Source organism: Carcharodon carcharias, chromosome 16 (genome assembly GCF_017639515.1).
Source record: "Carcharodon carcharias isolate sCarCar2 chromosome 16, sCarCar2.pri, whole genome shotgun sequence".
Taxonomy (NCBI): domain Eukaryota; kingdom Metazoa; phylum Chordata; class Chondrichthyes; order Lamniformes; family Lamnidae; genus Carcharodon; species Carcharodon carcharias.
This window is the reverse complement of record NC_054482.1, coordinates 16,628,427-16,651,118: the sequence shown is the minus strand read 5'-3', so window position 1 is coordinate 16,651,118 and position 22,692 is coordinate 16,628,427. Positions and strand designations below refer to the sequence as shown.

Genomic DNA, 22,692 nt, shown 5'->3' with positions numbered 1-22,692 from the left:
CGGCAGACTGGAGTGAAAGCTTCCTGTAAATGAGACAAATAACTTGCATGGATGGGGAGGGGAGTTTGGGTGGCAACAAAAGGAACAGAAGTGTACACAACTGGCAGTAAAACACAGCTTCATGCCTGCAGCACACATACTTCAGCAAGAGCAGAGGAGCAAGAGTAGTCAGAACACGACAGGTAGGGGGGCCCAAAATTGGAGAGAGGTCAGGGGCCAGTAGGACAAAGTATTGAAGCAAGTGGGGGGCAGGCCAAAATCAGAGATGGAAAACTTACATCAAATTAGCAATAAGTCGGGATGAGAAACAGAGTCGAGCAGGCAACCAAAGGGGAAGAGGGGCATCATAGATCAGTGGGTGGGCTAGAGAGCAAGCAAACTTTTACTGATAGCGTGTGAAAAACTTTAGCAAAACACGATTCTTAAAATTTATTTTAGATGCAAAGCGTATTACAGACAATTCTGTCAGCAGGAGAATTAGTAGGGGGTAGGCTGAGCAGCTGGAAAATGGGAGCGAGAGGTACTAGACAATGGTTGTAGGGTAGCTGTAAATATGTAATTGTAGCATCAAAACAGCCTAAATGGCTAGTTCATTTTTGGTTGTTACACACCTAGCATGGTCTTTTTTCAAAAATAAGCCTCCCTGTTCTGCCATAGCTACAGAGATGATTCTCTCTACATTTTGAATTATGAATGCTCTCCATGGAATTACAACAATGCAGTCCAAAGAAATATATTTACATATTCATAGCACTTGTAAATCTTACTCTAATGCTAACCAGGGAGGATAATTACATCCTAGACAAATCACTAACCACCACATCCCTCTACACACAATTTTGACTTCCTGCCTCACTCAGAAAATCCCTTCTCTGACACACAACAATAATGCAGGTGCTGACTTTTAAGGAATTAGGGTTGTGTAGCTACAATGTATAAAGCTGCCTCTCCCACCACCAACACTCTCTCCCCCGCCCTGCCCCCAAACCCCCTCCTTTCAATTATTTGAGATTCAGATGCAAGAAAACTACAGCAATTCCTAGCTATGCAACTTAACTGCCCAGCATTAGTATTGCGTATTTCAAGCATCCAATAATTCTACTCAAGTCAAGCCAAAGCTATGACTTATGTCATGCCTGGACCACTTTTGTAACTGGATTCTAAAACACTAAAGTCCAAAATTTAAAACAACAGCATCAAGTTAACACAAATGAAAAACACTAGTTTTGCTAATCAAACCATATTTGACTTCGATTTGGAAGAAACAAAGAAAACAATGTACTCTTCAGTTCTTCCATGTTGCTATATTCTAAAGAGGTTACCCCCTCCCTTAGCTAGTATGATGCTTGCAGGTTCATTTAAATGCCTCTGGAGAATAACTGCCCACTTAAGTAGAAGGGTCTGAACATTCCAGGAATTTCAGTGTTTGATGAATTGAGACAGTGTCCATGTTCAAGAATATTAGTGAACACATTTGGTTGTGGTGAGGGGTCTGGATTATTTCCTGCACCAACAGCCAGCAGCCATTTCCAAGATGAATTGGAAATTCACTAACAAGCTGCTATGACACATTTGAATACATGCAGTAAACCACATTGTTCACTAATGCTTGTACAGGTCCCTCCAACAAAGGAAACAAAAATAAACCACTTTGTGGCTCACTATCTTCGCACCATAATTCTGCTAATTAAGCAGCAAAAATACAGTAATATGTCTTTATGATGAACATGTGATGATTGGCAAGGTACTTCAGCCTTTGCTCAACATGAGTGCACTCGTCTCTGATTCAGAAGACTGTGGGTCCAAGCCCCATTCCAAAGACTTGAGCTCACCATCATAGTGCATTGCTGAGAGGATAACCCATCAATGACTCAAGTTGAGATGGTTACTCATCCCTCAATCAACACTACTAAAAATTTAACATCTAGACACTTTTCCATGCAATTTTTAGGACGCTACTATGCCTAAAATGGCTGTTTTTTAAATTCATTCACAGGACGTTGGCTTTGCTGTTTGGGCCAGCGTTTATTGCCCATAGCTTGTTGCCCTTGAGAAGGTGGTGGTGAGCTGCCTTCTTGAACTGCTGCAGTCCATGTGGTGTAGGTACACCCAGAGTGCTGTTGGGAAGGGAGTTCCAGGACTTTGACCCAGTGATAGTCAGGATGGTGAGTGACTTGGAGGGGGACCTCCAGGTGGTGGTGATCCCATCTATTTGATGCCCTTGTCCTTCTAGATGGTAATGGTCATGGGTTTCGAAGGTGCTGTCTCAGGAGCCTTGGTGAATTCCTGCCATGTAACTTGTAGATGGCACACACTGCTGCTACTGTGCGGAGGGAGTGAATGTTTGTGGATGCAGTGCCAATCAAGTGGATTGCTTTGTCCTGGATGGTGTTCAGCTTCTTGAGTGTTATGGGAGCTGCACTCATCCAGGCAAATGGGGAGTATTCCATCACAGTCCTGACTTGTGCCTTGTAGATGGTGGACAGGCTTTGGGGAGTCAGGAGGTGAGTTACTCATCGCAGGATTCCTAGCCTCTGACCTGCTCTTGTAGCCAGAGTTTATATGGCTAGTCCAGTTCAGTTTCTTTTGTAGTGACTGTTGAGTTTCCCACATCAGTCACTGCACTTCAAAATATTTTCCCTTAGCTTAGGTGCTGTGGGACACCTAGGACCATGAAAGGCACCACATAAATGGAATTTATTTTTCAACCAAGAATCTCAACGAAGAGAAAAGGCCATCCAAATCAGCCCACTTGAATTATCAATCAGATTATCGCAGAATCTATGCTTAGCCGACTACACTATTAATTCAAAGCCATTTTCAGCTCCCCAAAGTTTGAATTCAGGGATGCAACCCTTAAACTTGGTGTAACTTTAACCATCATTTCTTGAAAAGACCTTCTTTACAATATGCATAACTGACAACTTACTTAAGATTGTTGTGATGCAATCTATCCTATCCTACAGGTAACCTATCCAAGCAATGCATACAAACTGCATTCTTTTCTCTTTCCAACATCATATAGCATGAACCTTTATTCCAAAGTGAAGAGATACACCTGCTTAGCCATTCTCATCGTCCAATATACTGGAGCAACGTTATTTGTTTCCCTTGTTTGAATCTTTCATTTAGTGTAATTTTTTTAATATGTTGGCATAATACAGCACTAAAAATGTCAATATATTTTACTTTTCACTTACTGCATTCTATGTGAACAACCCAATATTTAATGTGCCACTACAACCACTGCCACTCACTGATTACACTTTCAATATTTGATTAGCTGACATGTCAATTAATTCTGTTTTTATCTACCTCATTTAACTGTATATCTTATATTTTATCAGAGGGCTTATGCTACTTTGGATTAAAGTACAGGTTCATTCTGGACCTGGGGAGAAATATCTGTTACAATGGAAAACAAGTATTATTATAAATGAGTGTTACTTGTATATTCAAATGATATAAAACCGCTTGATGAATACTAAGATGGTGAAAAAAAGATTATCCTTGAAGCTCTATCATTGCTGGTTCTACATACTGATGCTCTAACACACACTGACAAAAGTCTATATTTGCTATTTATCATGTAGCAAGATCCTGCAGCAGCCATGCCTCCAGGATTGGAGCTAAGGCCAGGCACTTTCTGTGCAGGTAGAGGGTGAAATGCAGGAGGAACGGTTACCTTCGGTCCGCAACCTAAGATCAAGCTTGATCTGGGAGCAGCCCTCTCAGGTGAGTTCACGTTCCATTATTGAGAACTGCACAGGCTGACACTGCACAGTGTAACACAGAGAGAGTGCTGTACTATCATTGGTGTCGTATTTTGTGCAATATATTGAACTATGGCCCTAGTTATCCTCAGCTATTTTGGTACTATTTTGAAGAGGCAAAATGGAGTTCTCCCTTGTGACTTGACCAATATTAATCTCTCAACCAACATGGAAAAACAGATCATCTAGTCATTTATTGATTGCTGTTCCTAGGGCACAAACTGGTTGCCATATTTCCTGCATTACAATAGTGACTACAATTCAAAATACTTCATCGACAGTGAAGCACTTTGGGGCATCATGAGGTTATGAAGGGTGCTATATGAATGCAAATCAGTCTCTCTTTTATGAGTGGCCCAAAGAAGAAAAAGGGGAACATTTTATTTACCCAAGATATCTCATTCCCCAATTTATTTTTTCCCTAAAATCAATGGCAGTCATCATAGGCAACACAGCTGTTTATTAACAGCTGCATATAATGCACAGCTTATGTTTTGCGATGGTCTTAAATCAACTTTTTTGACTTGTGTATTGTGTGCAGGATGAATAAACAGTGTACACAACGTTCCCTCTAATTTCTTCCATCCATGTACAGAATGAATTTTGTTCTGTGCACCAATATCAAGGTCATGTGCAGATGTGCGTTACCAGTACAAACAAAAAAATCTATACATAAAATATATTTTTCAAATGTTACCACAGCTATTGAAAAAGAAAAAAATACCACCCATTGCTGCAGTAACATGCTAGTCCACAATTGACCAGATTTGCTGAATTCAATTTTAAACTTACCATGGTGGCATCTGAATTCTCAATCTTTAAGTTTTAAGTTCAGTACCATAACCAATATGCTACCATACACAAGAGAGGCATTTGCTAGTTTTTACATTGTACCTTGTACTTTTGTCATTTGACAGAAGAGAAGCTGAATTGGTGGCGATGGCTCCAGACAAGGCAAGAATCTTTGGTTTGACAAGCTCAAAGTAGGAGGAGCTAAGAAGGCTTGCCTTTTGAATTGATAGAAAACGTGGAAAAGGCAACTTTTATTTTTCCAGATGAGTGAGTATTCGCTTTACATAAAACTGCTATGAATAGTGAGGAAAACAGCTCAGTCATTCTTCACGTCAACAAACATTATCAGACAAAGGTAAAATGTCTCTGTGAACATGTTTGTTCTTCTGACCTGGAGGGTAAGGGTCAGAGAGACACAGTGGCAGATTTTCGCAAAGTTGTGGAGACTCCATGGACCTTTAAAAATGGCAAGCGGGGCTGGGATGTGGGAGTCCATCCCCCATTCCCAAAAGATCCCATTTTCGCCGGTAGCGAGAGAGAGAGTGGGGCGTGACTCACACACGAGGAAAGCTGAACTCAGCAGAGCCATTTGAACTAAGCACTGAGTTCAAACAAATCCCATTTTTGCTGTTGCAAGGGCCTTAACCCACACTGTGAGAGTGACACTTTTTTTTATAGTTGCAAATGCTTTTGAAGGGCAAATAAGGTCTGTAGAACTGTCAAGCTGTTAAGTTACTTTACTCCCCAGACCTTTAAAATGGGCTGCCTGTGTCGGTGAGAGTTGAAAATAAAATCTGTTCTAGCAGTTACAATAAAGTTTGTTGACATTACTCCAAGGGCTATTATCATGTCATTATTAATACTTGGCTGCTTTCCTCAACCCATCATTACCTCAATCAGGGTCCTAAATTTACACTTTGATTGACACCTCAAAGAGGTTATTAAAGAATTGGTTGTCTACTATGTGGGATTATGAATATAAATATGTATGAAGGGATTAAGTACTTGAGGGAATTTAATTGTTTTGAATGGGCTCTCATGAATGGGACTTTTTAATATAGTGAAGACAATAATGGATATTTAGATCATTATTTGATCTCAATGTGGCTCCTGAGGTTTGCCCATGGGGGATACGGGGTGAGTTTGCATGAAGGGAATAAGGACAAAGGGTGGTGGGTGGGCTTGCATGAGTTGACATTGTTAAGTTGGCATGGGGACTGTAAGGGACCATGGGGGTGAGTTGGGGGCATGAATTGTCATGGATAGTATGAGTGGGTCATTTGGGATGGGTGAGAGGCATGGGTTAGCATGAGTTGGCATAGATGGGGCATCAGTTGGCAGGGAGGGAGAGTTGAGGGGGTGAGAAGTGAGGGTTGCAAGCCTTGCTATTTAACATACAGCCTGCCTCGGCACTCGGCAGCCCCTGTGACCGTCTCCAACCTACAATGCCACTGCCTGCCTTACAGCTCGCCACTTTCCAACCCTCCTGCTCACCACCTCTAGCCTCCTCGCTGTCTCCCTCCCGTTTCCCTCCTCAACCCTCCCGAATCCTTGCTGTGAGCAAGGGTTAGGGAGAGGGGCTGCAAGTGGTAGAAAGCGAATGATGGACTGAAACAGCATGTGAGTGGGAGGGTTGGGGATGGAAGCAGCCAGTGAAAGAGTCAGCCAGCAGGTGGTAAGCAGCCAGCAGGCTGCAGTAAAGACAACTGCTGACTTAGTTTCAGGCTCCAGGAGTCGACATGAGTGAATTTTGGCTGTTAATCCCACCTGATTAATCATCTCAGGCTTGGCTCTTGTCCATGAATTTCCTGCCATGGGAGAGTCTACCAGTTCATTGCTTATGGACTAGAATGGTGGTTAGCCTCACTTAACCATCAGGGTGTGTGTGGTTCAGCAGGAACACTGATGTACAATCAATAGTAGCTGAATACAAGTTGGGCAACTTAACATATTAGTTTCACATGTACATTTATAAACAAAGCCACATATCCCAGATGTCTTACCAGGGTGGGAGATTGCTCAGTTAATATTTGAAAAACTGTTTTTTTTTATTGGGATAGTGAGTCTCAAAACACGCATTTAAATTGCTGTCTTTATTTCATCTCAACATCCTTTGATCCTAAACTTTATAAATTTCCCTGAAGTATAGCCATATTTTCCTATACAATATCAACAGCAATGTTCAGATTTGATGATCGAATCACAGCTACCAAACTGATGTACATCAAATGAAATTTCAAGTACATATGTGACTTTGCCACAGTGCCCCAGCTTCCATTAGTTTCAGAAGTTTCAAAATAAGACTGCCCAGAATGCAACAATACCAGCAGGGAATAAAATTTTCCTTAATAAGCTGAGCAATTTCAACTGACTAACAATGCATCTTTTACTGTCAGTGTTTAACTCTAAATGGGCTGTACATTAGGTTAGTATATCGCTCCCTGGCAAATCTAATTCGTAAAGATGTAAACTGAGTAATTGGTTTAACTTCACAAATCCTTTTAAATAGGATAAATTATTAAAGGAAAGCACTTCGAGTTCCTAACAGGCCAAACATTTAAGAGGTGTGGCAATATGAAAATCCTACAAAAGAAATAAACACAGCATGTTTCAGGTCAATATAGGCAGCTTGAGATATTTGTTACAGACACATTCAATGCTTCCGCATTAAGAAATAGGGTCCTTGAAATTTATCTTAGGTACAGTATGTATATAGTGATTTGAATTTGGAATCAGTCACCTAAAAAGGGCATAAAATAACTTGAATTAACCTGTTCTTTAACATGACTCTAGGTGTCATCACCACAGAGTCTGCACAGATCACTAAACTTAATGGCTCATGCTGCATTTCAAGATATGTATTGCACGAAATTCAAGTTTGCAGTAAATTTATAACCTATTTAAAAATTCAATTGCATATTTTGATTACCATCTGGAAGAAACTAGACCTCTATGTGCCAGTTTAAAGCTAATCGGGAATCAGTGAAATTTGAATCACTTGATTAAAAAGGATCATTTAAATAGCTTGTTCTTTCCTTTCTATTCTTCAGTTGAACTATGAGGCACGTATCAAATTGGTAATTCTATAGGTCAGAACCTTCAGTTCTGGAGTATTAGTTGGCTGGCGGGAGCGGAAGTGACGGTGATTCCTGCTCAGGGGCGAAACGGCTGGCCCTGTGCGATCTTGTGGTTAGCTCATTAGATGTGCATGTGTGAGGAGCTTGGCAAATATTACGGCAGAGTTGGGCAGGAAGCAGCCATGCCCGCCCTTACCTCATGGGCCCCAAGGTCTTGGTGTCACATTTAAAGGACACCTGAAAAGCCATTCACTCACTGCAAGCCTGTGGCACCACTGTTGCTGTTTGTCTTGTAACTCGCCAGAAACAGTGATGCCGCAGAACAGACAATGTGTGGCACCAAGGTAATGCCTCCCTGCAGGCTCTCCTCCAGGAAAGGCAGGAGGTCCTGATCCCCAGGGATGGCAGCAGGAGGCACTCCCATGTGACCAAGGCAGCTGGGAGGGAGGTTGAGCAGAGGCTAGTGCCCGTGAGACGACACTCCAGAACGACATGCAGTGCAGGAAAAGGATGAACGATCTCCTGTGCTCCCGCCAGGCTTAGCACCACTGTCTACTCATTTCAAAGTGATACTCATAAGGGCATCAAGCAATGCAAATGTGTGAGTGCAAGGGATGTCAGACAGGAGTTTAGATGGCAGGACTCAGCAGCAGATGAGTATGTGCACTGAACGTTCTTTCAGGAGCAGGACACCCTGCTTGCTAATCAATTAGTGGGAGGGCTCAGGAGCTGGCATAGGCAAGCTGGCACTTAAATTGTTCATGCGCCCACTGGGATGACAACCAATCATTCTGTCTGTCCGCAGGACAAGAACATGGGGAACAGAAGAAAGAGGCTCAAGCTAACGTCTGCGTCCTGGACCTTAAAATGCTTACCCCATTCGAGGGGGAGCTGCTGATGCGGCTGGTGGGGACAGAGACCCTGCCTGCAGCATGGTGAGACAGGACACTTGCAGGAAAGCAGTGAGGATGCCTCCAGTCTGCAGTTGTCAGAAGCACTGATTGTCTTAATAATGGAGCCTGCTGAGGCATCCACTAAATCTCTCTCTTTTCCACTCCAGGTTACAGCAAGGAAAGAAAGGAGAGGGAAAGGTGGCAGCCCCCACCCACAGCTCCAGATCTGTGGGAGATTGCTCAGTTAATATTTGAAAAATTGTTTTTTTATATTGGGATAGTGAGTCTCAAAACATGCATTTAAATTGCTGTCTTTATTTCATCTCAACATCCTTTGATCCTAAACTTTATAAATTTCCCTGAAGTATAGCCATATTTTCCTATACAATATCAACAGCAATGTTCAGATTTGATAATCGAATTACAGCTACCAAACTGATGTACATCAAATTAAACGTTGCCACAGCAGCACAAACAAGCTAAGTCACCAGGACTCAGAATCCTCAGAGGATGCACCATCACTGTTCATCTGCAGCTCCACCAGCACAGATATAGTTACCTCGGAGGGTTCATGTTCTTGGGTAGGCTCGGGGTCACAATCTGGTGAGCACATCACTGACGCGGGTCCACAGCTGGCGGAGGAAGTGACAGCTGAAGACCCTGACTCTTGGAGGTGGCGGGGGGGGGGGGCTGCTGCTGGAGAACAGGCCCCTGCTGAGCACCATGCAGCTGAATAGCCTCTGGGCTCAACCATAAGAGACCTGATGGAGATGCAGAGGCAGGCAGGAGAACATCAGACAGCGATGCCAAAGGCCATGTGCAAACTGGACTGAAGGCTGGAGGAGTCCGCCCACATTGCTGTTGTGGCTCCAGCATGAGTGTGTTAGGAGCCTCCATGGAAAGGGTGCCAGTCACAGTGGAGACCCAGGTCCAGCAGAACGCATATTGGCTGCTGGATATGCGCTCAGACCTGCATTCCATCATTCTAGCCATGGATGCAGTGCAGCAGTGGCCAGGTAAGAGGAAGATGGTGCATCTCACTCTCTCTCCAGGTGCCTCTTTGTCTCAAGGAGTCAGGGAGGTGCCATTGCGCACCAACAGGGTGAAGGAGTGCCTGCCAGGCACCCTGAGGGCTTCATTCTAGGATGCTCCAAGGATCTTCTGCTGCTCAACCTCTCCTCTGGCAGTGACCCTACTACCTCCTGCAGGTCAGGCGGAGGAGCAGGCCACCAGAGGGCGCCTGCCAAAGTCATCACAGTCAACAGGACATAGCAGTCAGCAGGCTGCCCCCAACTTTGGTTGTCGGGGCTCCATCTAGGCATAGAAATAGGAAAAGAAAGATAAAGAAGTTTTGAAGGCACATAGGTGGCACAGGTAAAACCAACCATTGTATTGACTTTTGTCACTTGTAAATATATGTTCATTTGCACTGTTTAGAAGTTTTCTGGATTCTCACCTGGCTGCTAGTTGCTTCAATGGTCATGGGCATTTAAGGGTGTGAAACTTGGTCCCCCTCATCAGAGTCTGATAATGTCCTCCTAGAGATTCACTTCTCTCATATTATTAAGCACTGGCCATCATTTGTAAGTGTGCTGTCTGGGCACACATCACACAATCTATTATTGTTAGCTCACCAGGTTCTGAGCTCTGAGAATTATGTCTGTGCAGAGTATGCAGTGAAGTCATTGCATCTTCTACTGCTATTGTGTATCCACCCACATCTCATAACAGGGCAGGGTCCACAAGGGGAGTTAAACAGGCTATGTGAGTGGCAAGGAACACCCCAGATGCAGCATGCATCTTCACTGTGGTCTGAAGAATAGAAAACTAGAGACTTCCCTAGAAGGTAGGAAACAGACAAGGCGTGCATGTCCAATTGTTGCTTGCTGTCTTTGTTCAAATGTAATATTGAGCTAACATGCAGGGGAAAGCTACAAGTTTGGAGGCATCAGGCAAATTGACCTTGAATTCAAGAGTGTAGGATTAAAGAAGTGCGTGCAATTGATTGGAGAATTATTTACCCTGCTCATTTCCTTATCAAGAGTAGGAGTCAACCTCGCATAAAGGGTTTGCAAGCAAATTGCACAGGTACAGAAGGTAAAGTCGCACGGGATCAGAGGTGAGCTGGCAAGATGGATACAGAATTGGCTTGGTCACAGAAGACAGAGGGTAGCAGTGGAAGGGTGCTTTTCTGAATGGAGAACTGTGACTAGTGGATTTCCGCAGGGATCAGAGCTGGGACCTTTGCTGTTTGTAGTATACGTAAATGATTTGGAGCTGTAACTGGGCTAATTAGTAAGTTTGCAGACGACACTAAGGTTGGAGGAATTGCAGATAGTGAAGAGGATTGTCAAAGGATACAACGGGATATAGATCGGTTGGAGACTTGGGCAGACAAAAGGCAGATGGAATTTAATCCGGACAAATGCGAGGTAATGCATTTTGGAAGGTCTAATACAGGCAGGAATTATACAGTAAATGGCAGAACCCTTAAGTGCATTGACGGGCAGAGGGATCTGGGTGTACAGGTCCACAGGTCGCGAAAAATGGCAACGCAGGTGGATAAGGTAGTCAGGATGGCATATGGCATTATTGCCTTCATCAGCAGGGGTATTGGGTATAAAAGCTGGGAAGTCATGTTGCAGCTGTATAGAACCTTGGTTAGGCCACACTTGGAATATTGCGTGCAATTCTCGTCGCCACATTACCAGAAGGATATGAAGGCATTGGAGAGGGTGCAGAGGAGGTTTACCAGGATGCTGCCTGGTCTGGAGGTTATTAGCTATGAGGAGAGGTTGGAGAAACTCGGATTGTTCTCACTAGAGCGATGGAGATTGAGGGGTGACTTGATACAAGTTTACAAAATCATGAGTGGCATGGACAGAGTAGATAGTCAGAAGCTTTTTCCCAGGGTGGAAGAGTCAATTACTAGGGGACATAGATTTAAGGTGAGAGGAGAAAACTATAGCGGAGATGTGCGGGGCAAGTTTTTTACGCAGAGGGTAGTGAGTGTCTGGAATTCGCTGCCGGAGCGGGTGGTGTGCTGTACTTTTCTTTGTTCTTTGTTGACTTCATTAAAGGACTAGTGTATTATCCTATGGGGTGAGAACAAATAGAATGGGCCTGTGCGCTGGACCGTGCAGAGGACTGTGAGGCTATCCATGTGAAGCATTAAGAGCTCTTACAAGGCTCTGCAGGTCCATGCAGCAAAGATGTTTAACTTGGCTGGGGTGTCCAGAATCATGGAATAGAGTCTCTCAGTAATACTAGGGTTATCGGGGGCTGAAATCTGTAGGACTCTGCAATTAGAGGGTGGTGAGTGGTTGGACCTCCATACTCCAAAGTGCAGTTGGGGCACTGACACTGAATGCACTTGAAAGTTACATCGACATTTTTCGGGTTGATAAAGATAGGGGTTACTGAGAGTGACTGGCAATCGGGGTTCAGTTACAAGCACTTCCCTGATCAAGGTGCATGGCGGACCGATATCAAGGGGCCATGCTGTTCTTCTCTGAGCACCCATGTTTCTGGTTCTGCCTGAAAGAGCTCTCTGCAAGGTCTACACCCCATCGGGAGCAGGTATGAGGGTGACAGGAGTGCATCCCTGCCCAGATAAGAAACCATGTTGCTTTCAATGTGTCATGCATGAGAACTGCGTGAAGGCATGGGAAAAATTTCAGTTCTACCAACAGGCGCCCAAGCTCATGGAAGAACAGAGTGTTGTGCAGGCTCTGATACATGCATTTGGTGCAAGGTCTCACTATATCAGCACAGTTTGGTGCATGCAAAGGGTCACATCACCAGCAGGGCTGATGTTATGTAGTGCAACTTAATTCAACTGTCATAAATCAAGGTACATTACAGCAATGGATAATGTGTGTTACAAATATGGTGCCGTAGCTTGCCAGCTAGCAGAGGATTGTAAACAAATTAATAAATAATGAAGTATTGGCAGCTTACTCTGCCTGGAATCTATCAGCTATTAGATTGTCATGGACCTGTCTGCTGTGTTGTGCCCTTGCAAGGGCCCGGTGACATCCTGGGCCTCATCATCTTCACCGCCTCCCCCATCCTCATTGTCAGAGGAGACAGGGCATCCCCCCCTTTATTGTGTGAGGTGGTGCAGGGCGCAGCAGACTACGGATAATGCGAGACATTCTACTGGGGGAATATTGAAGTGTTCTGTGTGAGTGATCCAAACATCAGCCTCATCTTTAGGAGGCCTATCATCTTCTCAAAGGTGGCCCTTTCTGAGGCACGGGCAGCATTGTACGTCTCCTTGGCAGTACCCTGCGGGTGGCGAACTGGCATCATAAGGCAGGCCTTCTGGGGGGTATCCCTTATCCCCAAGGAGCCAGCCCTGCAATCATCAAGGTCCTTCAAAAAATTGTGGCACCTGCGAATGGTTCAGAGGGTGGGCATTGAGAAAGCTCCCTGGGAACCACGCACAAGCATGCAGAATTGTCTGCTGTGATCACATATCAGCTGAACATTCAAAGAGTTCAAAGACCTTTCCTGTTGATGAATGTGACTGGCTGATGCCAGGGAGCTCTCAATGTCACGTGTGCAGACAATAGCCTCCCTTGCACTTGCGGAAATCCTGCGATTGCTGTAAAACCCAAGTGCTGGCTCTCGGGATCGAAGCAGAATTTGACAAATTGGTGCACTCTCCTGAACAGGGTATCTGTAACCTCCTGGGTGCACTTGTGCATCACTGACTGGGAAATGCCACCCCAGGGCTGCAGTGATCTTCCACCTAATCCTTGCAGACACAGTTCCTCACTGAGCAGCTGGCATACGTGATCAACCACATTCCGGGACATCCGGCATTGCGTTTTGCTCAACTGCAGATACTTGCACAGCCCGCGATATACCTGATATCGAGCCAATGCTCCTCGTTGCAATGGTCCCTGGTTGCCAGCATCCTGAGCTTCTTGAGGCCCCGCTGCCTCTTGCTGCTCTGGTTGGTGTTGCTCCTGGCCATGAGCTAACCTGTGCCCGTTCCTCCTCAGCTGGACCACAGCCAGTAGAAAGGCAGGATTACCTGGAGTCTGTATCATCTATGCCTGAGTGGATGTGTGAACAAATTACAGTGATCCATCTATCAGCATATTCCTTGTAGATTTACCCCCATCTCTGAGTCTTTAAACCAATAGTATGCCCTCCCCATCCCAACCCTTCCAAGTGAAGGACGTCCTGGAGGACCACAGATAAGTGTTCCTCCAGTTCATGCATCAATGTGCATGGAGACACTGCATATTGATGGGGGTAACGGCAGCCATGTGCAAGAGCCCCCTCTCAGACACCAATCAGGTTTCCTCCATTACCCTTGAGACTCTATAGAGAGACCATTGCCTTGGCATCATAGAAAGGCTTACAACATGAGCCCTTGTCAGCCAGCCCAGAGAAGGGGGATGACAAGGTAGTGATCTGTAGGATGACGGGGACGAAGCTTGGTGGGTAATGGGGGGGGCGGGGGGATAGAAGGTTCTTGACACACTGACAAATCTCTCGCACACCATGCTGAAGCTGTCAAGGTTGTTGCGCAGTTTGTAAAACCTCTCAATATCTCTTTTCAGATGGGAGAAGTTAATGCCTCATTTTGTGGGTTAATAGTAAGGGTGCCCTATTAATTATTAGTCCACTCCATGGAGAACCAGGCTCAGCTGAGTTCTTTCGAGGTTCCAATGCCCAATAAACCAGCATTGCTCCATAACTAATCGATCACATTCCAGTGAGAACACAGCAAGGTCTAGAGCTGGCGTACATTGCGTGCCGATTGGCATCTGCTGCTATCAGAGGCAGGGATGAAGAGAGGGAAAGAGGGAGGTGGATGCCTCCAAGGCAAATCAGTGGTGGACGGCAGCAAGTCCCATCTCAAAACCTCTTGTAATCCTTGAACCACCCTGCAGTCCCTGGACTCTATTGCGATCTACGTGGACATTCCTGCTCTCCACACTGAGCCCATCAACTGTTGACATGCGCATGCACCCCCAATCCCCGATCCTGACCTTTCCCATTCTCAATGTCAGCTGTACCCCGACTTGCTTCGAACCCTCACCCCCGGCCCCCATGGGACCATCCACTGCCAGCCCATGACCCTAAAAACTTCCACCCTACCTGATCCAACTCCCCCCTCTGTCATTGTTCCCTCTGCCTCCCAGTAACTTCATTTAAACTCTTAGGACCCAATTCCTGACATCATTGGCCTTGCCCTTCAGGCCCATCTCACTATGATGCTCACTGCCCAAAAAGCCCATCCACTGACCTACAACGGAACCAAGACACGCGTGACATACGAATTAGGAGCGGGAATAGGCCACTCAGTCCTTCAAGCCTGCTCCGCCATTCAATGAAACAGTGACTGATTTGATTGTAGCCCCAACTCCACATTCCTGTCTAACCCCAATAACCTTTCACCTCCTTGCTTATCATTGAATGGTCACAAACAATTAAACGAATAACTGGAGGAGGCTGCTCCATAAATGTTCCCATCGTCAACGATGAGAGATCCTTCCATGCCAATAGAAAACACAAGGCTGAAGAACTTGCAACCATCTTCAGCCATAAGAGTAAGATGATCCATCTCGGTCCCCTCCTGAGGTCTCCAACATCAGAGATGCCTGTTTTCAGCCAATTTGATTCACTTCACATGATATCAAGAAACAGGTGAAGGCAAAGGCCCTGACAACACCCCAGCAGTAATACTGAAGACTTGGGCTCCAGTCTTAGCCAAGCTGTTCCAGTACAGCAACAATGCAGGCATCCACCTGACAATGTAGAAAAATGCACAGGTATGTCCTATCTACAAATTGTAGCTCAAAGCCAATTTGGTTAGTTACTGCCCCATCAGCCTACTCTCAATTATCCCTCAGAGTCACCAGGCTCCAAGACCTCGTTGCAGCTTTGGTCCATAAATGGACAAAAGAGTGAACTCAAGAGGTGAGGGGAGAGTTACTGCCCTTGATATTAAGGCAACTTTTAGCTCAGTGTGGAATCAAGGAGCACAAGCAAAGTTGAAGTCAGCAAAAATAAGGCAGAAAACTGTCCACTGGTTGGAGTCATATGTAGCACAAGGGGAGATAGTTGTTGGAGGTCAATCATCTCAGCCTCAGGACATCACTGCAGAAGTTTCTCAGGGTAGTGTCCTAGGCCCAACCATCTTCAGCTGCTTCATCAATGATCTTGCCCCAACATAAGGCCACTGCGGATGTTCGCTAATGATGGCAGTGGTTCAGTACCATTCACAAATCGTCAGGTACCGAAGCAGTCCGTGTCCGTACAGAGCAAAAGCTGGATAACATTCAAGCTTGGGTTAATAAGGGGCAAGTAACATCAAGACAGAATCCAACCATCTCCTCTTGGTATTCAAATGGAATTACCATCACTGAATCTTCCACCATCAACATTCCGGGGGTTACCACTGACCAGAAATTTAACCAGCGCTGCCATATAAATACGATGACTGCAACAAGCATGTCAGAGACTGGGAATTCTGCACCAAGTAACTCATTTCCTAACTTCCCAAATGCTGCCTATCATCTACAAAGCTCAAGTCAGGTATAGCTCCAACAACACTAAAGAAGTTCAACACTCTCCAGAACAAAGCATGCTGCTTGAACTGGACCCCATCCATCACCTTAAACATTTACTCTCTCCACCACCGATGCATATGGCAGAATGTATATTCCCTATAAGATGCAGTGCAGCAACTCACCAAGGCTCCTTGGACAGCACCTTCCAAACCTATGACCTCTACCATCTAGAAGGGCTAGGGTAGCAGATGCTTGGGAGCATCACCACCTGCAAGCTCCCCTCCAAGCGACTCACCATCCTGACTTGGAACTATATGGCCAATCCTTCACTGTCACTGGGTCAAAAAGCTGAAACAGCCTTCCTAACAGCACTGTGGGTGTTCCTGCACAAGATGGACTGCAATGATTCAGGAAGGCAGCTCACCACCACCTTCTCAAGGGCAACGAGGGAAGAGCAACAAATGCTGACCTTGCCAAAATTGTCATTTGGCTCATTTAGTGCACACTAGAAAAAAATGGACTCTGGCCAATATCCTTTAATTTTTGCATGATAATCTTAATTCTTCACCTCAAGATGCTATGGCCACCAGTAACAGCTATCTAAGGAGGAAACTTCAGCCTGGTGTTCGCACTTTCAGAATGCTCCCTCCAAACATAACTAAGGTTTCAAAGGGCAAAATCCTGACACTGCATTGCAGGGTGCTTTTTTGTTGCAGAGCAAACAAATATCATTAGTATTTCGCTAAAATCAAGGTGCCAGCATCGGGCGGGAGATTGTCCACTCCAATTTGGAAAGGAATGCAGCAAGGAGTGGGGGAGGGGGAGAGAACTGGGGGAAAGAATGTTATTATTTTCACCCCTATATTCTAATTCACAACTTCTCGGTATTGCTGGAACAGTTCACAAATACCTACAGACAGAAAACGGCTACCCTAAGAGTTCTAATGTAGGTGGTTCCCCACCTCCCATTATAAAGCAACAAATGGCAATGAATTGAGGGAATAAAAGGAGGGAAATGTGAAATAGTTACTGAAGTTTTGGTTCGATCTATCCTTCAGATTTTTTGACACAAACGTAAGAAATGGCAAGAAGATTTGTCACATCTGAATTGCTGAATAGCTTTGGTTTAGAAATGCCCAGGGACAGCTGACAAGAAATGCGTGCCAAGGATTAAAGCACATGTTCAAATAAAGCTATGTCAACTTATACCTTCAGCCAGGTAAAAGCCAAGTATAAATCTGTGTGTACGTTTATTCCAAATATGCAAGCATCTGTGCATGTTCCAGGCACCACTGACCAGGTTCTACCTATGCAGCAGGACAAATTTTAATAAATTAAAACAGAAAGTGTTGGAATTACTCAGCAAGTCTGGCAGCTTCCATGGATAATTGAAAAAGAAAGACTTGCACTTATGTAGCATCTTTTATGGCCACTGGACATTCAAAGCGTTTTACAGCCAACAAAGTACTTTTATTTTCATGGATAGCCACTGTTGTATCATAGGAAATGCAGCAGCCTATTTAGGCACATCAAGCTCCCATAAACAGGATGTGGTAATGACCAGGTAATCTGTTTATTTCTAGTGACGTTAATTGAGGGATAAATACTGGTCAGGGCACCAGGGATAACTCCCCCGTGCTGCTTTGAAATATAGTGTTGTAGGATCTTTTAGGTCCACCTGAGGGAGCAGATGAGGTTTAATATCTCATCTGAAAGATGGCATCTCGGCAGCACAGCACGCCCTCAGCACTGCACTGGAGTGTCAGGCTAGATTTTTGTGCACAAGTCCGGGAGTGGGACTTCATCCCACAACCTTCTCGCTCAGAAGGGAGCCTGCTAAAACGGAGCCACAGTTGACATGGCTCAATCTTCGACCTGAAATGTTAACTCTATTTATTTCTCTCCACAGATGCAGCCAGAACTGCTCAGCATTTCCAGAATTTTCGATTTTTATTTCAGGATTCCAGTATCTGCAGTGTTTTGCTTTTAAAAAAGGTGAGCGAAGTTCTTTTTCCCGTTATCTGCTATCATCCTGACTTGCCTCAGCAACAACAATTACAGACAGAATACGAAGAGGAATTCCTTACTCTAAAGCACACTGCACACTTTTAACTGCTGAATGAATTCGTTTTACACTCTTTTAAGCAGATAGCCTTGGTACAAGAGCACAAAGATCCATTTGCCATCTTTGAACTTGTAAACTACAAAACACCTCTGGAGTCCCGCATTCTGCAGTATTCTATTACAGTAATCATAGATATTGTGATTCGCTTGCTCACATGAAAAAAAAGCCCCGGAAAGGAGAATATCTTCAGAGTTCTCATTTCGGAACTCTGGCAGGAGATCATAGGATCTGCCACACCTACTTGCAGACATTTACAATGCTGTGGCTTCTGCTGCTCTTCCGAAGTTTTGACAGTAAATTGCAAGGCAGGCCAGGTGATTGCATTTGCATCTATATTAAAATAGCAACATTTAAAAAATGTTTAAATGAAACGCCTAAATGAAAAGAGGAGGTTGCTGGAGATAAACTATGACAAAATAATCAGACATTCACAGAAAAGGTTTCCTATCCTTTCTTGACCGGCTGATGCTTCTTTGTGTTTAGCACTCTTGGCCATGGTTTCAAAAAGACAGAATCATCCTTACCAGGTTCTCCTGGTTTCTGGCAGCAACTTTCTGTTCATCTTCATGACCAGCATGTCCTTTCTCAGACCAATCGGATTCTTCCCGGTTAACATTCTTCATGTATTTCACCTCTTCAACTGTTCTAATCCTGAACTCCTCTGTAAAACGATAACAGCAGAATTAGTAAGAAAAGCATTTGACAGTTTAAAACAAAGTCATCCTGAAACCAAAGGAGCAATAACCTATCTTGCTATTTTCATGGAATGGCATTGTACTGAAGAAAATAATTAATAATGGATTGATACTTGCCAATTTGTTAATCAACATATCATTTAGCACACAATAAAGCAAAAGTTACTGATCGTCACAATTCATTATTTATACATCACCGCTGGTAACCTTGGTGTAAGTTCAAATGCTACTACTAAGTAGCGGGACTGAGTGTTGCAGTTTCATCAGTTTAAGGCCTGGGCCATTTTAAATCCTCGGCCTCATTTACAAGTAGCTGGCCAGCTGCATGAAACAGGTTAAAATTGTGAGCCCAGAGCACCATGATGAGTCACAGTGGCGGGGAGGAGTGTGGAGGCCGCAGGGAAGTGCAGAACCATTCAGGACGGTGGGAAGCAGGGAGAAGTTTGGGCCAGTAGAGGCCCAGATTATTTTTTTTAAACAGTCCTGTTCCTCCTGGCCACACTAAGTAGTTTTATTTGCCTTAAGAGGGCCTCCTCTTCTTTCTCACCAGGTTCTACCGAGTGGATCCCCAACCAGTTGATAATTACAACAACATCGAGTCTGTTGATAACATGGAACCCAGGTAACATGAGATTTCCACCCTAGTTAAATGGATGCATTAGCTGTCTAAAGAAAGGCCCCAGTTAAGATGGTGGCAAGTGAGAAACGAACAGGAACAAAGTGGTTTAAAATTCCCTGGCCACTCTTTTAAAAAAAAGTGATTTGAAAAAAAACTTTCACAAAAATTTATTCAAGCTTTGGGTATTTTATCGAACTACTTGCTCTCTCCCAATAGTAATTCCTGTAATATGACTGTTATCCAGAAACTGTGGTCCCATATACACTGGGTCAGGATTTCAAATGCTGGGCAGAGGGGTGACAGCGTTGGGAGGGTAGGGGAAAGAAAGATCGGGGGCACAGATGCAGAGGTCGTGACAGGGATGTGGTGTTGCTAACTGCAGTCTGGGGTCAGCAACCACACGGGAGACAGTGAGAGATCTGGCAGGTTGGGGCAAGGGTGGGCGGGAGAAACAGAGCATGCTAGCTTAAAGACCCTCAAGCAGTACTCTCTTCACACAGCTGTTCTCGACTGTTAAAGGAAGGCATATTTCTGAAGACTTGTGAAATCCAGTTGGCCAGCATTATAGCTGGAATAAAGATTTATTTAAAATGAGACATGCAGTCTCATTAACATATTCAAATGATGGCTCACCCCCCTGGATGTGTGTTGACCTAATGTGGCAACAACTACACCCACCTAAATAGCCAAGTGGTTATGGCACTGGGTTTGTAAACCCAAGATCAAGAGTTCAAATCTCACAATGGCAAACAATGTAACTTCATCTGAATAAACAGATGGAAACGGGTTTGTACTCGAAAGAGTTACACCAACCACAGCCCTTCCCCCATCAACACAACTCTGATAAAACTCATGGGTGGCTGTGAGATGAGTTTAACATCCCACCAAACCAAACCCACCCTTGTTTGGTATTAAAATTTCTCCCTTGCTTATTCATGAAACTATGCGCCTGAGGCCTTGTGGCACAGTGGATAACGTCCTTCCTCTGAGCCAGAAGCTCCAGGTTAAAGTCCCAATCCAGAACTTGATGGCCAAGGAAGGTGTGTTCATGAAGTGGCCAAACAGGTTGATTATCAACTTGTAAATCCTTCCAACATATGCCAATGGCAGGCAGTTAAAGCAGGAGAAATTCCTGCTCAGCCATGTGATGGAAAGAAATTGGAGCCTCTATCATCACCACCATAGGCTCCAGACTACAACATGCATGCAAAACTGAATGCTGCCAAAGCAACTTAGACTCCTCAGGGGGCTGGTTGGCTCTGTTGGCTAGGCGGCCGGTGTGGCTCAGATTGATGCCAACTGCACCGGGTCTAAATGTAGTTTCGGTTGGGGTGTATTTGGGATTGGCTTCATTGCCTTACCGGTGGTGGAAGCGGTGACACAGAGTCAGGCTTGCCTGCGGGTGGAGAACTCAAGAAAAAGGAGGATTACCTGCCTGCCTTTCAGTAATCTGATAACTGGATTAACAGTAGTGCATCACTACCGCACAAAACTCACTTTGGATCGGTGACTATGAAACATGGATCAGACAGTTTAGGGGACTAGAGATATTAATGCGTATATGAAACACAGTAAAATATTAAAACACAACTCAGTGATGATTTAATTGTGCACCAACAGAAATATTGGGATAAAAAGCAAAGTTATCTAGTTTCCTGATTGTTGGCGAGATATGCTTCATCGGTCAGTTTTCGCATTCCAATCTCAGTATCAGCATAATGTCTTCCTGATGGAGTTAAACTTGACTCTTTCCCTCTGATTGTGGTGCTTTTCAACCAGTGTCAGAGCTGACCAAGTCCAGGAAACCCTCATTGCTTTCTTTCCTAGGTCAGGTTAGAGGGTGACTTATACTTTTGTAAGTGACTAGAGGCAGCTTGTATGTTATTTCCTGAACAACAACACTGTATTCAAACACAACAGTTCTTGCCTTGCAGATGCATACGAAATGAAGAGCCAAAAAAAATGAACTATCCCATCAAGGGTCCATTGCCAGATGCAAGCGTTTACTCAGCATGCATGTTTTGCAGAGAAAGGAATCTTCAGTAAAACGAAACTGTAGGACCAAGAATCTTGGAGGGTAGAAGGTAGCCAATCAACCCACTGTGACTGCTGAATCTTTGTGAATGTAACCCAAAACCTTATCCCACTGCTGCACTCTTCCCACAAAGCCCTGTATCTGTCAACACTTCAAATATTTGTTGGCTCTTTAAAAAAAAATGCAACGCTCTCTGCTTTACCCACTCTCTGTGCTGAAGAACACCATGCTCCATCAAGCCTCTGCTAAAAAGAACTTTCTGCTAAGTGCCCTCTCACAAAGCAAAAAAAAAAGAAATTAGATTCAGTCCTCACACTAAGACATTAATGTACGTTTTTTTCTTTTCCAGAAATCTGGCATTTTACAGAACCTGATGAACAACTGTAGTTTTAACTAAAATTGTTGAGTTAAATAAGATGCTGCATCTGAACAGTGTGGTTTTTAGTTCACAACTAGAGTTCAGGTTACTTTTGCCAGAACAAAAAGCTTAGCAGTCAAAGCCACCCTTGATGTCTTCAGGGTGCTTTTATATTATAGCTATTTATTTTCAACTAAACAGAGCTTTACACCTTGTGTAAAATATAGATATGGTGTGATGTCTAGATATTGTCTCAGTACTCTTCTACTAAAGAGTTTCAGCATTTAGAATGCATTTCATAAAGTTCAGTATTTAGGAAGAGTAGAGTCGTCCCCATAGCTGTATGTCCAGTAGTAAGTACTTTAGCATCAGGGAGTCCTTTCATCTGCAATCTGCAATCTGTCCTTTCCAGTATATTGAATCTTTAACTTTCAGTCCTGATTAGATCTCTGAAGTGCCTTGGGATATTTTTGTATGTTATATAAAAGCAAGTTGCTGCTGTCGTACAAATGTGGGTGCACATACCTTAAATAATGTTGAGCTTTCATGAAATGTAACCTCTCAAATGACTGTTTTGTGTTCTTTTGGTAGTACAGCTGTGAGAAGTCTGGGACCCAACACAAGGTTTAATTGCTTTATGTATGTAAAATGATTTATAGAACTTTCACAAGTGATAAAGAATTGATATTTTTCAAAGTTACGCAACGTCAACTTCAAGTTCATCTGACAGCTTTGCTCGCCATTTGCATCTGAAGTTAAATTGTGTAATTACTAACCACATAAAAAAGAA

At 44.1% G+C, this 22,692-nt stretch overlaps 1 protein-coding gene across 3 annotated transcripts in view; it reads right to left on the bottom strand.

Annotated features, from left to right (window-relative positions):
- Positions 1-22,692, bottom strand: part of LOC121288878 (uncharacterized protein C1orf21-like) — a 219,767-nt gene that overhangs the window by 50,374 nt on the left and 146,701 nt on the right. For all 3 annotated transcript variants that reach the window (XM_041207685.1, XM_041207683.1, XM_041207684.1), the window contains exon 3: positions 18,720-18,856. In XM_041207685.1, coding sequence (XP_041063619.1) covers positions 18,720-18,856 — 137 coding nt within the window. The remainder of the gene's footprint in view (positions 1-18,719; positions 18,857-22,692) is intronic.